Below are 15,979 nucleotides of genomic sequence, written 5' to 3' on the forward strand. Positions count from 1 at the left end.
AGAGTGGAAATTCATTTTTTGGGGGGTGGAGAGGTGGATAAAAAAGGGCTAGAGTCAAATCTGTTAAAGAACAGATTCAGCTTATTGACCTGGTCACCATCCGCTGACCCAATGCCTCTGCTCTTTTCAAGGCCAGAGATGGACATCAGACCCTTCCACATCTCCCTGTAACTCTTCCTGGCCTGATTTGGTTTTTGAGTTCACGCTGACCTCTCCGCTGCTCCTCTCTGTCCCGAGATAAAAGCCCACCTTTCTCAAGGGCTTGTTTTACAAGCACCTCACCCTCCGGGTCGGTACTGTGCTCTCCACACAGAAGTTGGTGTAGTCTGTGATGCAGTGGGTCAGACTGGAAATTATTTCATTCTTGTTTGCGACATTTGCACTTTCTATGCATTTGCAGCAGGTGGCAGCAATTCATTTCTTTTTTTTTAAATAGAAACATGGATGTAATTTGAATGGATTGACTGTTGAATATGAGGCACATTTTACGCTGACTCCTTCACCACAAACTCCTGTTAAAAGAACAGTCATCTGTATCGAACTGGACTGTAAGAAGAACTCTAATAATACCACCATTCAAATAAAGGCAACAATTACACATGATACACCAGTTGTATCTTTATAGATTTAATTGTACTGTATAACCTTAAAAAATAAAAATTGACATTTGCAGCAAACAGGCAGAGACATGCAGTAACAGCACTGTATAGAAGATCTACATATGTAATCTCATGATACTGTACAGATGTTATGCTACTCATATGGTATATGGCACATTGTCACAGCACATACATCGTGACGAAAACATACATCTAATAAAATATTTTATATATGCAATGAAAGGGAGTGCGCAGGAAGGATTATCCATTTCAATGGAAAACAGTCCATTGGCAACAACAGCTATAAGCTTCTAGGCATGTAAACAAGTGGGTAGGTTACAAGTAAAACTGCAGGTACTTCTCTAAGAACATTAACATACAGTATGCGAGAGGCGTGGTCCATAAACGTGCTCTATTACAACAAATCATGTTAATGCTTTAATTAATGCCACAGTGAATTTGTAATTTATGCTTTACGTTACGCACAGAAATTTGATTGGTCAACAGTTTGGACTGTTTATGAACTGAATGCTTGGTCAGTTGGTTTAAAATGTTTAAACGTGTGTTGGCATTTTATTAAAGTTTTATTAGACCAGCTTTGTCTAAATGATTCTGTAGCATCAGATGCTCCCTGCAGGGTTTGGTGCAGCATTGGAATTGGGTGGCATCAGCTTCATGGTATTGAAAAACTCCACCAGCTGACCTGGGACTTCTGCCAACACACTCTTTGCCAGTGCTTCTTTTGGAGCCTGAAGGGTAAATCAAGAAAAAGCGTCAGGAAAAAAGTGAAAAGCAGGGATGAAAAACAGAAAACGTAATTTTTACAATTACCAACTTTTGATCATTAACACAGCTGATCTGTTGCGATTCAAGGAACAGAATGGAAATTGAATGAGACATTACAAAGACGTAGAGAGTTGAAGGAAAATTCCATCTAATTCAACAGTTTCTGTCTCAGTGATCTCTGACAGCTTACCCAGTGGTTGGCCAGAGGAAATTAGGAAATAACCCAAAGTTACATAACTGCTTGTTCTAATGAAGTAGAGGAATTTTCCTTTAACACAGGAAAGACTTGATCATCAGTGCCCCGGAGCTTCAACAAGTACAACTATATATTGTAAATATCAATATATGATGATGAAATATAGAAAAGATGAGACAATACTAAATCTTTGGCATAGCAGATACTGATGCAAGGAAAAAGGCAGTTAGTTCATGTGGGCCATGCAGTGAATAGGACAGTGGTGGGGGGTTTGTGGCACAAATGTGGGGTACCCCTATGATGGGCTGGGATCACGGGGAGGCTTCAGTTTGAACAAAGTGAAGAAGTAGGCCACTTGTTGAGGTAACTCAGCCAATACGCTTTGGGCTAGAGCCTGGCTGGGTTCCTGAAAAGAGATAAATACACAGCTAAGTGAGATCTGACCTGAGGGGCAGGGAAACCCTGGGGCTGGACGTTTGTACTGCCATTTGAAGGGGATGCTGTTCTTAGTTTGTTTCTATTAAATTAAATTTAAATGATCAGAGAAAGCGTGCATGCATGTAGATTATGTAGCAATTAGTTGGCTTACTTAGATTCCAAACTTCCCAAGAAGCATTCGATTTAAAATAAGTGGAAATGGTATTTACGTTTTGGAATTGCCGAAATGGCACAAACTGTACGATGTCCCTCATGGCAGCCTCGCCGCTAAGGGAACGCAGCCGCCCATCGTCTCCATCTAGAAACTCCATGGCACCGAAGTCTGCCCCTCCTACGCCTACAATGATGATGGACATGGGCAGACGGGAGGCATTGACGATGGCGTTGCGAGTCTCGTCCATATCAGTGATCACTCCATCAGTGATGATGAGCAGAACATAGTATTGCTACATAGAGATGGCAACAAACACGGAAAACAGTGTGATGTTTTTAGGGAAAACCTTTTCTCATCATTACATTTTATTTAAAAAAAAAAATTTAAATTTAGTTTCAAACACGGAAAACAGTGTGATGTTTCTAGGCAATACATTTTCTCATCATTACATTTTATTTTAAAAAAAATTAAATTTAGTTTAGAGTGTGTATGTTCATGCAGCACCGTGAAACTGCAGTTGTATTTCTGGCTGAGCAAACAAATACTCACTGCCGCGGTCGTCTGCTGCAAAGCTTGCTTAGCAAAGCAGGCTACATGATTGATGATGGGGGAGAAGTTGGTAGGGCCATAGAGTTTAACCTGGGGAAGGCAGGTCCTGTAGGCCTGTACCACACCTTCAACTCCTACACACACACACACACACACACACACACACACACACACACAAAAATATCAAACTTCCACCAAGACCATATAATATTACAGTATATGTAAAACACCTTTTTCCACAATCACATACCAGCACAGAATGGATTTGATGGGTTAAAATTGATTGGGAACTCATGGGAAACCTGTAATAACAGACAGATATCATTTCACCTGAATGCAACTCAAACAGCATATGTTTGTGTCTATATGTTTCAGAATTGTGTCATTTGTATCTATATTAATCCATCTTGTTTTTTTAGCCAACCATTTAAATAAAAGCTTTACCTGCCATGTGGGCGGAATTTGGGCTCCAAAGCCAAAGGCAGGAAACATCTTATCACTATACAAAAAAATAAACAGCAATAATTCAGTACAGGCAAATTTGGATCCACCTTTAAGATGTGGTCTATGTTGCCCATTAGTATGCTTTCAAAAATTAAGAAAAGCTAAATTCATGTGAGAGTAAGGTCAAATGACATTAATACGGATTTCTAATTAGATTAGAAAGTTTCTGGTTGTTACAGTATGTTTCTGGTTGATAGCTTGAAGGGGTAGAGAAAGCAGAATTTAATCAGAAGAATCAGAGAGTAAAGATCAAGACTATTAGACCATTATGACCTTTATTTATTGAGCTGGCATAATCATAATACCTGTGTCTCTCTGTGGCTAGACAGATAAATCTGTAGCTATGTGAAAAATTGAAGTAATGTGACTCAGAAGATATTTTATGTCTGCATGTATTTCACATTCTTTTTAGAGGCTTAGCACCCTTTGAGATCGTAACCATACCCCCCCCCCTCCAGTCAACAGGACATTTCCAACAGATACAATACACAGATCTTCATATGTCTGAAAAAGACATTCACTTTGAAATGATAACTTACTTCAAATTCCAAAATGATGTCCATTGTATCTACATACCTGTCATAGTCTTGGATGACATTGCCCACAGACCATATGGCAGACAAGTATTCGTTAACACCCTGAGGACTGATGTAATGCAGAGACTGAGGAGACCTTGGATCCCCGTTGGAGCCTGTGAAGTCGATAGCCACCTGAATCACAACAGATGCAGATATTAACAATGACTCAAGAGCATAATATAAAAATATCTACCGGTAAATACTGTCAAAGAAAAAAAAAAAACATACAGTGAAATTGATCTGACAGCCTCCCATGATATAATCCAGGAACGTATATTCTCTCACCACCTAAAAGACAAATCCTTCCTTTAGTTAATGTTCATCAAAAGTCCAATAACACACAGTCCTGGAAAACTGACTGGTTTTGTTTGTGTTTTAGATATTTTGGGTGGGGCATGGCTTCATGGTGCATCATACAGTAGTTTTTCAAGCCTTGTATTATAATACTTCTTTTTCCAGGATAATACAACCCAAATTTATGTATTGTACTTTAAGATTATATTTAAATAATTCAAATTTGGCTGAAGAGTGATAACATGTTTTCTTGGTGTCAAAAAAAATAAAAATAAATAAACAGAAATTGCAATAAAGTCTTACAATTGAAAGTGTAGGTTTCAGTTGTAGATGTATGCATGCACACATTTAACATAAGAACACCAGGTGAACACATACCTGGCACACCTTCACGCTCACAATACCAGAGTTCTTGTAGCCTTTCTTCTTCTGTTTCTTTTTACTATTGATACATTCAAACTCTGCCTAAAGAGCAAACACAAAAGCATGGATGTATGTGTCAACACGAGAACTAAAGGTTTGGTGGCATTCCTTCAAAATAACTAATCTGTTGGGCTCTGAAGGAGTAAGTCAAAGCAACAATTAGCAGAGAGAAGCTGCACAAACGTGTCAGGCAATTCAACAAACCCAATCACAGACATACCGGAGAAACCTGCTTCGCTTCTTGAAGGCGGGTCATCGTGGTCTCAAAGCTTCCAATTAGATCATGTGAGCCATCATTGTCATAGTCATAACACTCCACCTAGAATCATGTAAGTGACACAGTGATGCAAACATGGCAACTCAGAAAACTGTTAAATCTTTTACATAGGAAAGTTAAAGGGACAGTTCTCTGAACAACAGTTAATGATACCAGGATAGAGAATTCTGAAAAGTAAACAAATAAAAAAGCATCTGTATAGTGTAAATATATAGTTTTTTTTTTTACTTCTATTACAAATCGTATGCAGGCTCTCTGAAAACCTGATGAAATAAACCTTTTGTCTTCAGGTTTATTTATTAACATTGAGGATAAACTGACCCTTTAAGTTTTATAACACAGAAAACAGGACAGAAAAGCATGCAAAGTGAAACCGAGTAAAGATTTTATCCATAATATTGTACAATACATGTAGAAACAGTAAACGACTTAAAGAAAAGTGCTGCTCCAAAGTAATGCGCTCTAGGAAAGCAATGAGTTGGATGAAGGACACTAGCTGAAGACTCTACTGAGGTGGTGTTTTGTATTTTCTCCCAACTATTGAATTCACACACGTCACCCAAATGATGGCAAGCTGATGAAAATAAAAAAGATGTTTCTACAGGTAACTCACTTGTATGGAGGGAAGCTTCCTTCCTGACATGTTCGCTTCAGAGGTTAAAAGAATATACATCATAAAGCTGCTTCTACATACACCACTATGTTTATTTTCTAGTTTGAGATGACAATCCAGCATATGGGTGGGCTGCAAGTATTTGGACACTTTGGACACTCTCATTTGGTTTATGTTTCCCACCACGCTACATTTGAAGGTAAACAGCTAGTTAATCCACTATGAGATGTGTAGGATTTAAAACAACCACACAAATAAACTATTCAGGAGATTCCTAAAATATGGGAATATTGTGCACAAAAGCACAAAGAGGCGAAAAAGAATGGCCAAATCAAAACTTTCACCAGTTTAAATAAAGATTGTTCTCTTTAGGATCGGCAATAAGATTGGTAAAAAGTTAAATATGTATAGAAATAGTTTAACATTTGCATGTGATTAACACTTGATTTAAAACGTGCCGCTAAAAATATCAAGCCAAAAAATTGTTTTGAGTTCCAGGACCAATGCCAGCTGTGGAGGTAGTTGCTATTAAAGATGTTGTTTGAATTACCTTAATCGGTTTCTCCAGGTCTCCACCACAGAGAGACTGCAGAGGGATACGAAAGGGCCTCCATGATGGATTCAAGTTGTTCTTCACAACCTGAAAATGAAACACAAACAAATGTTTTTTGATGTTTCGTTGTTCATAGCACTGTTTGTTTTTAGAAATTACATTGTAAAAATGCATTTTTTCGAATACCCACTAAAACCTCTAGGATGAGGTTAGTGGAGAGCCAGGAATGATTCAGACGCATGAGTCCCTTACAAAGGGGCGTGTCTCAAATCAGCGTAGTTTAAAGATACATAGTCATTGAGCCTTCCCAACTTTTACTAAATCAAGCTGCTGTTTCTCTGCCAATATAATAACAACAACAACAACAATAATAATAATAATAATAATCTCAGAACATATAGCAAAAGGTTACATTTGAAGTTTTCAGATCAGTTGTACACTCAGTAATAGTAAAGATGTTAGTTATTAGTATGATACAGGCTTTATCAACTATCTGACTGATTATTATTATATTATTACTTATTAGCCACATTCTACATATTGGACAAGAGGTGATGTTGACTCTTGTATTAAAACATTATTTTCTGGTGGGACACTCTGCTTTCACCATCCCAACACCATGATAAGTAGAACAAGGATGCTTTTCTCCTACACCAAGACTGTTGCTTAAAACAGTGACAAGTGCCACATCAACAGACCATCACTGCTCTTTGTTTGACACTCATTTAAATCTTAACAGACTCCCCTTAAATATCAGTAACCAGACCCAAAGAAGAGGTACCAAGAGGTAACAGTCCTAAACCTGGAATGCGGACAAATAAAAATGGAAAAAACTTTATTCAGACCAAAAGTTCTGAATTGGACACACCAGAACCTGCCTCAATTTGATGTAACTTTGAATTCCGCATGATGAGTTTTCATGAAGTTACAGATTTCCAGCTTCACCATATTCTTTGGGTGTCCTCAGATAAAGATCCATAGACATGGTAATTGTATTATGATTTCAGTTTACTCAACACCAAAATAATTTGATTGCTAAAACCCAGATCAAATCATGACTAATGCAGTAATTGTTATTTGTGTATATTCTTACTGTTTAGCATTAGTGACAAAACAATTTATGATGTAATATTATTGCAATTGTCGCTGCATTGTCAGAACTACATCTGAAGCTTTGATAATCACATGTATTTGATTTATGTAATTGTTTTATCCTTCACATTGATTTGTGTGATGTTATTTTGAGCTTGATTAAAAGACTAAAATATATTTTAGTCCAAATTTCGGATTATTTCAGATACTTTAATAAACCATAGGTGGACCTTCCCCCAGTTAAGACAGAGGCTGGTAAATTTTCTTCATCTCTTATACTTAATTTTTGTAACTTCGTTTTAAGTTAACGCCCTGAACAAAACGGTGATTTTGATTAATTAGAAAGTTAATTCAAGCAACACCAGCTCCACTGAAATTTTTATCCAACAATCGTATTTTTATTAACCTATTCCAGGAGCTCTGATGTTGGGATGTGGAGGAACTTCCCACAGGATGGTACCGAAGGACGCTAAAGCTTCCTACTGCTTTGGATGGGCAAGATCAATATCTCTCTTTATTGAAAACGCTGTTCTTTTCTCTGTGCCCAAATTCATCTCTCATTCACTCTTAGGAATTAAGGTTCATTTCTCTGTTCATATAAAGTATCCATTACACTCCACACACACACACGTCATTTTCATTCATTCATTCATTCTGGTTGTTTCATGCATATCTGAATATATTCATAACCATTTGTTACTACCAAACACACAATAATGACAAAATATGTGCAATAACCACTTTCAAACCACGTTTGAAAGTCACATAGTGAGCCACAGTTTTTTATTGTTTATTATTTGTTTTTAAAATTGTATATAATTGTGTGTTTTTCTGTGAGGGAACAAAGACGGAGTCAGACCACATACACTTCCTTGGTTGTCCTGTGCAAACCTGGCCATTAAAGCTGATTCTGATTGTTCATATATCCTGTGGTATTAGTATAATAAAACGTAAAAAATATCTGGTTTGGTGTTCATCACTCTTCAGACAATCTGGTGTTTGACTAGATTAATAAAAGCGTGGTTTCAGCTTTAAAACAAATCTGGTGCCCCTATTGTGTTTCGAGGAATATTAATGTTTCTTTATTAATATTAAATTATTAAATTGAATCTGCTACAATCATGATAGGTTATGATAAACTAATCTTTAAGCTACAGTAAGCTACAGTACAGTTCCTGAAAACATAAACCTCTAACACTGAATTACATATTTGACTGATTTTACTTGTATTAGCCTAGTTAATTCATTTATCATTGCAAGTTACATGATGTTTTGGCACATTGCAGATTTTCCCCCCTATCATGCAGCCTTCTGGCTTTATTTTATGTACAAAAAAAGTATTATGAACCCTTACCATTTAAGCAGATACCTGTATATGTCACTGTATGTAGCTGGTGTGTTTATGACAGCACATTTGCATTTCAGGGAAAGCTTACCTCGGTTCTGTGAGCCAGCTGCCATCCAGTTTCTGACTGCTTGTAAAACTCCAGGTAGGGGTCAGACTTTCCAAAAAAGTCCTGTTAATGCATGAAGAACAAAGACAGGATAAACAATTGGAAACAAATGACAGCGCTGAAGAATTTGGGAATAATCATTAGTACTGTACCTTGTTATCTAGCTTTCTTGCCTGCACCTCAAAATTCACCACTCTATTATCTTTGATTTCCTCTGCAACAACCTACAGCAGGGGACAAACTCTAATAACAGCGAAATCATAGAAGACTATGAAAACAAACACCTGTTTGAACTCTTTACCACTTACTGTGATGGTCCCTTTTCCTGCAGGCGACTTGTTCTTCAGGACAAGAGGCCGAGTCAGTTTTTTACTAGACACAACCTAAAAGCATGTTACAAAACAAATAACATTAATGCAGAAGCAGGTTAGTAGATAAGTAACAATGCAGACGTCAGGCCATGCACTCAGCAGAGCAGAAACTGGAGGTCAGATTACAGAGGAAAGTCTAAACAGCAAGTGTTTATCAGAGATCGCAATGCTTCATGCCACAAATTGAAACAGTGGAGTTTTATTACATCAAGTATGGCTGCATCCATTAGCGCAGACTGTGACATGTACTGTGTGTTTATTCTTTTCACTAAGGCAAACTATCAAACAAATATGCAACTGAATTTAAAAAGTCAGCTTTAGAAACTAAACGATGTCCTTGTATGAAAACATAAACACTGAATCTAACTGTATAATAACATATGTTGTTAAGGTTTACATGAGGGCAGAATTGAGCTCCTTATACAAAGCAGGGCACAAACCTACCATCCTGATGGATTTGGTTGCGGAACCTGTGCAATCTAGAGAGATTCAAGTTTAATTATAAATTCTGGAGATTTGTGCTTCTTGTTGCAATTTTCTATTTGTGTCTTTGTTAATCTGTTTCAGTTTTATTGAACAGCAGCTATAACAAGGCAGACCACTCTGTTGCTTTAATAAAGTGCAAATACTAATGAAGTGTTGATGAATTGATGCTGCATTGAAGGTTGTGTGATGAAAAAGGGGCTAAAAAGGAAAAAAAAAAACACTGTACCTGACCCAGAGTGCACTCCAGTTCTCCAAGAAAGTCATCATCACTGAGATCAATTGTCTTGTTGTCGATGTCATAAATCCCAAGCTTGAGCTTCTGCACTATTTCAAAGTAGTAGTCAATGGTAAACTTTTTAGCAAACTTTGGGTTCAGGCAATTCTGGACTTTCTCTGTGCGTCCCACCTGTAGGGAAAGATAACTTTGTTTTGTCAAACACCCTGAAACAAACCTGCATGTACACTGGCAAAGGGGAAATGTGTGACAGTCACCTTCTACAACATACGATAGCCTTTCCATCAGCCTGATGATTGCTCAACACTCCACTTCTATTCTCTTGTAAGAGAAACTGCCACACCTAGTCACATGCCTGACCTCAATTAACAACCGTTACCTGTTTTCTCAGAGCAGAATACCTTTCTAAGAAATGGGTGTTTGACTTGCACAAAGGCTATTCTGGGCTGCTGAACTTACTGACTTATTGCAATGTGGTCACAATCGGAGAAATCAAAATCCACCTGGAGTTTACTAATACCAATTATCGATCCGTATAAGATGTGATGTTAAATTCAGTACTGACCTCAAACCATTGAGAATCAGAGCTGTTCATCAACAGGACACACAGAGGATCAGACTTGGAGCCGATGTCTTTGTCCAGAAGATTATCACAGGAGACAGTCAGCTCCACCTTAGTTACACACTGCGCTGCCATGTCCCACAGTCAACAGGCTGCAGAAATACAAGAGAGCACGTCTTTACATTAATTACATTAGGCTGCGCAAGGTCGTAAACTATCATCTGTTTGCCCCAAAAAACCTTATTTCAGCCAAAACAAATGTAAATGAAGACACAGATAACATGATTTCGATCGTAGAGAATGCGACGATTTTATGTTTATTGGTATGAGCAGTGCAAACTTTACAAGACACGTTAACACAACTCTACGCTAATGTAGACATTCACCTCTAGTGTGAGCGCTACGTTCGAAGCGGATTTCTGAGCCAGCAAGTAGGAGGGAGTAATAATAATAAAGGGTCTAAAAGGGCAGAAACAGGGCGTAAGGCCAACAGGGCTGGTAAACACACAACCAACGCTAGCTAGCTATGGCTACATGCAACCTTACCTAAATCTGAGACGCGTTACTGGCTTCACAGCAAAGTCCGAAAATTAGGACAATGGCTCTCGAATAAATCCGTTAGATCTTATTCGTAGTAGAGGCTGTGGTGAAGTGTGAAGTGTCTCGCCCCCTCCCTGCTGGTCTGCGTTTTGCTTGACTAAGATTTACGCCCACCGGGGACGTCGCTTTGCTCTTTCGGACTCGTCTACTTCTGCTGTTTCTTCTTCGTTGGTGTTTTGCGGCAGCCGTCATGTCGTTTGTTGCAATGCTGCCATCCTTTGGATTTAGTCTCTTTCAACATACGCTACACATCCAGTTCCTCTCAAAACAATGAAATACTGCTTTCCTTCATTGTATATTTGTCTCTACGGTGTCCTTCACTCCTACATTGAACACTCATTGTTTTCTCTCTAATCTGTACTTCCTACAGTTTTATGTAACATGCTCTGCTGTTTCTAATTTCCTATTATTAGGTAAAGAGGTTATTTCCTATCTGCAGCTGGCTCATTACCACCTCCTCCTTTCTATTCCTTCCTGTGGGAATGAACCCTGCTGCTATGGGAGGGTTTATGGCAGTTAAGTTCAAGGCTAAAACACAACAAATTGTTTAGAGCAGCTTTGTGAATAAAACTTAAACATTTCACATCCAGTGTTTGTTAATTGCGTGTAGTCAGTTTGTACCTGTGGTCATGTCTCCCTCCCACTTTTTTGGTGTTAATTGGATGGAATAAACTAAGAAATCTGAACCAGAATAAAGAGAATTTGTGAGTGAAATGCGACAGCTAGGAACTTTATTTACAATTTTGTGCTTTTTTTCCAAAGGATGGCAACCATTTTACAACAGAATAAGAACCTCTGCCATTGTGTTTTGATTATATACTGTATGTGTAGCACACTGGTTTTAGGCCTGGTCACCATCACCCTTCAGTTGTGCAGATGCATAATTGTTGCCTTCTGATGATTGATTAATGAGTTTTCACAGCTGTTGCACTGCAGAAGACTTCAACAATAGCTGTTCCCTTTTGAGTAACATCTGAGAGTTTGCTCTGCCTTTTGGTGTATTCATCACTTGCTCATGATCTAAACCCGAGTTTTCTACTAAACAAAAAGGTGTAAGGTCAAGGATAAATACTAATTACTCAATGCAAATTGAGCTCATAATATTAGAATAAGTTTTTTTTTTGAAGATGCTGTTACTTTAACTCCAAAGTTGGTGCTTTATTTAGCCAAAGGCATAAGCTAACAGCAAGTACTAAACATGATTAAAACCTCAAAGATATACACAAAGGAACTTAGTTCATTCTTTCCCTATGTCTATTGCTAGTATACTCACACGCAGATTCACTCAGTTCAAGGGTGGCTGGAGAGTTGACAAGTCAACAATGTGTAGCTGGTTGGTTGAGAGTCTCTTTCCTTGATTTTCTCCCCTTATTGACTACTGGCAATGTTTTTACATTTCTAGCTTTTTGTAAAACAATAAATTAGTGTCAGCAGCTATGTTACGTACAAGAAAAACGCATCAGAACATTTTCAGCGCCCCATGTAAGTTATACACACAGGTCCTCCTAATAAGGTCAGAACTCTAGAACAAGAAAAATACCAACTCACTAAGCCGAGGATAGAAGCGCTGTGCATTGATATTACAGTACCCGAGCTTCAAATGCGCGTTACTACACATACTGTTTATAATAGGTAAAAGCAACCAAGGCAGTACAATTCCATGGAAATATCATGTCTCCTCAAACATTTCTTCGAAAACAATTATACTGTACGTATAAAGATAATGTTATATTCATAAATACATCAAATATGAATACATTATATTCATACACCAGAGCTGTCTAATACATAATGAGGCCATTGTAGAATACATGATTGGAGCCATGCTTACAGTAAAAAAAAAAAAAGGTTAGTTCACACTACTTGTCGCTCTTAAATCACCAGCTGGTGTTAATTTGTTAAATTAGCCCAAGGCTATATAAAAAGGTCACCAAAGGCTGCTCAAATTGTGGTAGTGTTTAGGAGTAGTAAATTGATAGCACAAGAGAAAAAAAAAGACAGAAATTGAGAATCAAAATGGATCCCACAATTGTGAAGGAAATCCTTGATTTCAAGCTCAAGAATACGTTTCCTGACACCTTGACAAAGCAGGAACGTTACATGTTCAAGAGAAGATCAAGAGAAGGGGCAAGTATTAGAGTTGGTTCTATCAATTGTCAGTCTACGGTTTGTCAAATTACAAGAACATTTTAGAATGATTTTCCATATGTTGTCGACAGAGCCCTTCATTACATTTGTAGAAGAAGACAAGACAAAAGAAAGCACCTTGCCAAAGTTGTGCTCTACTACTGGCCTGGCATGCAGGAGGACATTTGTAAATGGGTAAGTTAGAAGCAATGTGTGACTGCAAATTCTTTATTACTAAATAATCTATTTTTATGTGTGAACGTTACCGTTTTAGGTTTCGCAGTGCCCAGAGTGCCAAGCAAAGCAGGTCAGTGTTAAAGAAAACACTGCTTGTAACAAACAAAAAAAATTGCCTTAGGTTTTAAATACTGTAAGTTTACATGTTTTTAGGTTCAGGAGCCAGTCGAATTCGTGGGAATGGACTTTATGAAACTCACCAACAGAGAGTGGTAATCAATACATATGTGTCATGGTTGATTATTTCACTAAGTGGGCGGAAGCCTATCCTCTGAAGAGTAAAACCAGCAGAAGGTATTCTTGATTTTGTGTACAAATTTGGTGTACCTCAAAGACTGCTAACAGACCAAGGAACAGAATTCAAGAACCAGGTTTAAACAGTTTGAAAAAAAAAATAAAAAATTCTGCATTTAGTATCATCCTTAAATGGTTCAGTTGAAAAATTATATTTTGATTTGAAGGTTTGAAACAAAGTCCCAAGACCATGTTGCAAAGCGCAAAGTTAGCAAAGGCTTTGAAAAGAACTACAAAGTGGGCGACAAAGTGCTTTTAAAAAAAACACTAGCGACGAACAGCGAAAAGAAGGGAAACTGGATAGTGATTTGCTTGGGCCCTATACAATTGTGAGCATTCAGGGCAAAACTATGACCCTAGCTAACGAACACACAAGGACAATTGCAAACACCAACCAAATACTTCATTTTGTTGAGCCAAATAAGAATACCAGCCAAGCTGAAGAAAACGCTGTCTATATGATTGCCCATCTTGCGGCAAAACGGACACATTTAAACACATATGGCAATACTTTTAAGAATTGCTTTTGCGCGAATGCAAAAGGAGAATTTGTGGGCCAAGCTGGGGCCCTACAAAACCTTCAACGACTTACAAAGCCTGGCACCAGACGGAGTTGAAGAACGGAGGTAAATTTCATTTGTCATTTACCTTCTGTCACAATCCGCCACACAAGAGGGCAGATTGAGGCTGCGGAAGTCCATTTGGACCAAGTCAGAGACAGGGAAACAAAAGTAACAGAAAAGAGAAAAAAAAAAGTCTTAATTAAAACCTGAACACAAAACACTCCCTCACGGGACGTGGAGCCTTGGGGCGGCGGGACGTGGGTGAAGCAGCCTGGAGAAGCGTGGCCGAGGCAAGCTGTGGGACCTGAGCAGGACGCGGAGCTGTGGCTTGGTCAGGACATGGAGGTGATGCTGTAGCAGCAAGAAGTGGAGCCGATGTGAACTGGAGTGGGCCTTGAGCATGAAACAGTCCGTGGGGCCGCTGGGGGGGGCGGGGCATGAAACAGTCCGTGGGGCCGCTGGGGGGGGGCGGGGCATGAAACAGTCCGTGGGGCCGCTGGGGGGGGCGGGGCATGAAACAGTCCGTGGGGCCGCTGGGGGGGGCGGGGCATGAAACAGTCCGTGGGGCCGCTGGGGGGGGCGGGGCATGAAACAGTCCGTGGGGCCGCTGGGGGGGGCGGGGCATGAAACAGTCCGTGGGGCCGCTGGGGGGGGCGGGGCATGAAACAGTCCGTGGGGCCGCTGGGGGGCGGGCAGGGCTAGAGAGTCGTCCAGCAGGGCAAAAACTTCCACCCCGTGATTTTGGGATTGTGACCAGAACCTTGTACAAGGTTCTGATGTTGAGCTCCTTGGCCTGCACTGACTGGGTCATTCTGTCAGGCTGTGGAAGTCCATTTGGACCAAGTCAGAGCCAGGGAAAACAAAGTAACAGGAAAAAAATAGTCTTAATCAAAATTTGAACAAAAAACACTCCTTCGAAAAGAAATAAACCAAGATGAACGAGGAGGACAAAAAACACTCAATGAACCGAATAATGAACAAACTGGGAGCTAGCGGCACGGCATGAGCGAACGTGGCTAACACATAGCATGAGCTAAAAGAGGCTACTACAAAGCATAAACAACACACAGGTGCCTTTGCACCGAGCAACGCGTGACTAACCTGCAACGGTGCCCATCGATGGTTCATGTCCGTAATGGCGTGAAATGGTGGCAGCAACGAAGGCAGTGGCGCCAGAACCATGGCTGGACCAACACAGAGCGCTGACTATGACCCAGCGCAGGGTGAAGGGCTGCGGAGGCGTTTGAAGGGAGATGAGGGCAGGCACAGGTGAGAGACATTGAACTGATTGCGTCTGAGGGAGAAACGGGGAGTGGGCGTGGTCCAAAGCAGAGGCGTGGCCTGATGAGGGCAGCAGAATGGCTGGTGGAGCCAGCAATCTGTTCAAGGTGACGTATCCAAGGCACAGAAAGGCTTTATATGTTGATCAATTTAGCGCCACGTTAAATCAACTAACCCAATGCAGGGATAAAACAAGGTAACACTTTTTTGGTCTATTTCATGTTTGTTGATATTTCTTAGAAACTACTGAAATACCGTTAGGACATGAATCGTAACTACGCTTTACATGTTGCATTTCCAGATGGAAATGTGAAACCAATTCCCCAAAAAAACTTATTGATGAGTTGGGCATGAAATTAAGATTAGCCTGAAAGTTTACCAAAATTGTTGGCGTTGCTTCAGGCTCTTAATTGAATATCTTCAGATGACTTAATGGATCTTTGCCACGTCTGTGGGGACAGAGACACCTCAAATGCCCTTGTGGAATATTGGGTAACAAACTTTAAAAAGTTTAAAAGTTTAATGTTTGTTTATTCAACGTGCTTATTTTATAATAATGGTGTGTTTTCTGTTTTTCAGATTGAATGCACAAATTATTTTAACACAGACGTGTGGACAGATATAGATTTATTATCACAATCACACTGTTTTTTCATGGCTCTGCCTCACCTTCAGCAGTAAGTTCTGCCTCCAGTCATGAACCTCATCGTACA

At 39.4% G+C, this 15,979-nt stretch overlaps 1 protein-coding gene across 3 annotated transcripts; it reads right to left on the bottom strand.

Annotated features, from left to right (window-relative positions):
• Positions 1 to 605: 605 nt before the first annotated feature.
• Positions 606 to 15,227, bottom strand: cpne3 (copine III). Of its 3 annotated transcripts, XM_029146976.3 has the most exons (17): positions 10,711 to 10,925; positions 10,168 to 10,316; positions 9,594 to 9,773; positions 8,819 to 8,893; positions 8,663 to 8,734; positions 8,493 to 8,573; positions 5,962 to 6,051; positions 4,742 to 4,840; positions 4,477 to 4,563; positions 4,033 to 4,092; positions 3,803 to 3,936; positions 3,167 to 3,221; positions 2,973 to 3,024; positions 2,723 to 2,856; positions 2,229 to 2,465; positions 1,875 to 1,987; positions 1,165 to 1,348 (listed from the first exon to the last, which is right to left on the bottom strand). In XM_029146976.3, the coding sequence occupies exons 2-16, from the start codon at positions 10,297 to 10,299 to the stop codon at positions 1,877 to 1,879; spliced, it is 1,599 nt and encodes a 532-aa protein (XP_029002809.1). In that variant the 5' UTR covers positions 10,300 to 10,316; positions 10,711 to 10,925; the 3' UTR covers positions 1,165 to 1,348; positions 1,875 to 1,876. The 3 variants fall into 3 exon arrangements, with proteins under 3 accessions (XP_029002808.1, XP_029002807.1, XP_029002809.1); XM_029146975.3 differs by lacking the exons at positions 1,875 to 1,987; positions 10,711 to 10,925 and adding an exon at positions 15,087 to 15,227 and having other exon boundaries at positions 606 to 1,348; XM_029146974.3 differs by lacking the exon at positions 1,875 to 1,987 and having other exon boundaries at positions 606 to 1,348; positions 10,711 to 10,924.
• Between the last annotated feature and the right edge of the window lie 752 nt (positions 15,228 to 15,979).

This window comes from Betta splendens, chromosome 4, assembly GCF_900634795.4.
Source record: "Betta splendens chromosome 4, fBetSpl5.4, whole genome shotgun sequence".
Taxonomy (NCBI): domain Eukaryota; kingdom Metazoa; phylum Chordata; class Actinopteri; order Anabantiformes; family Osphronemidae; genus Betta; species Betta splendens.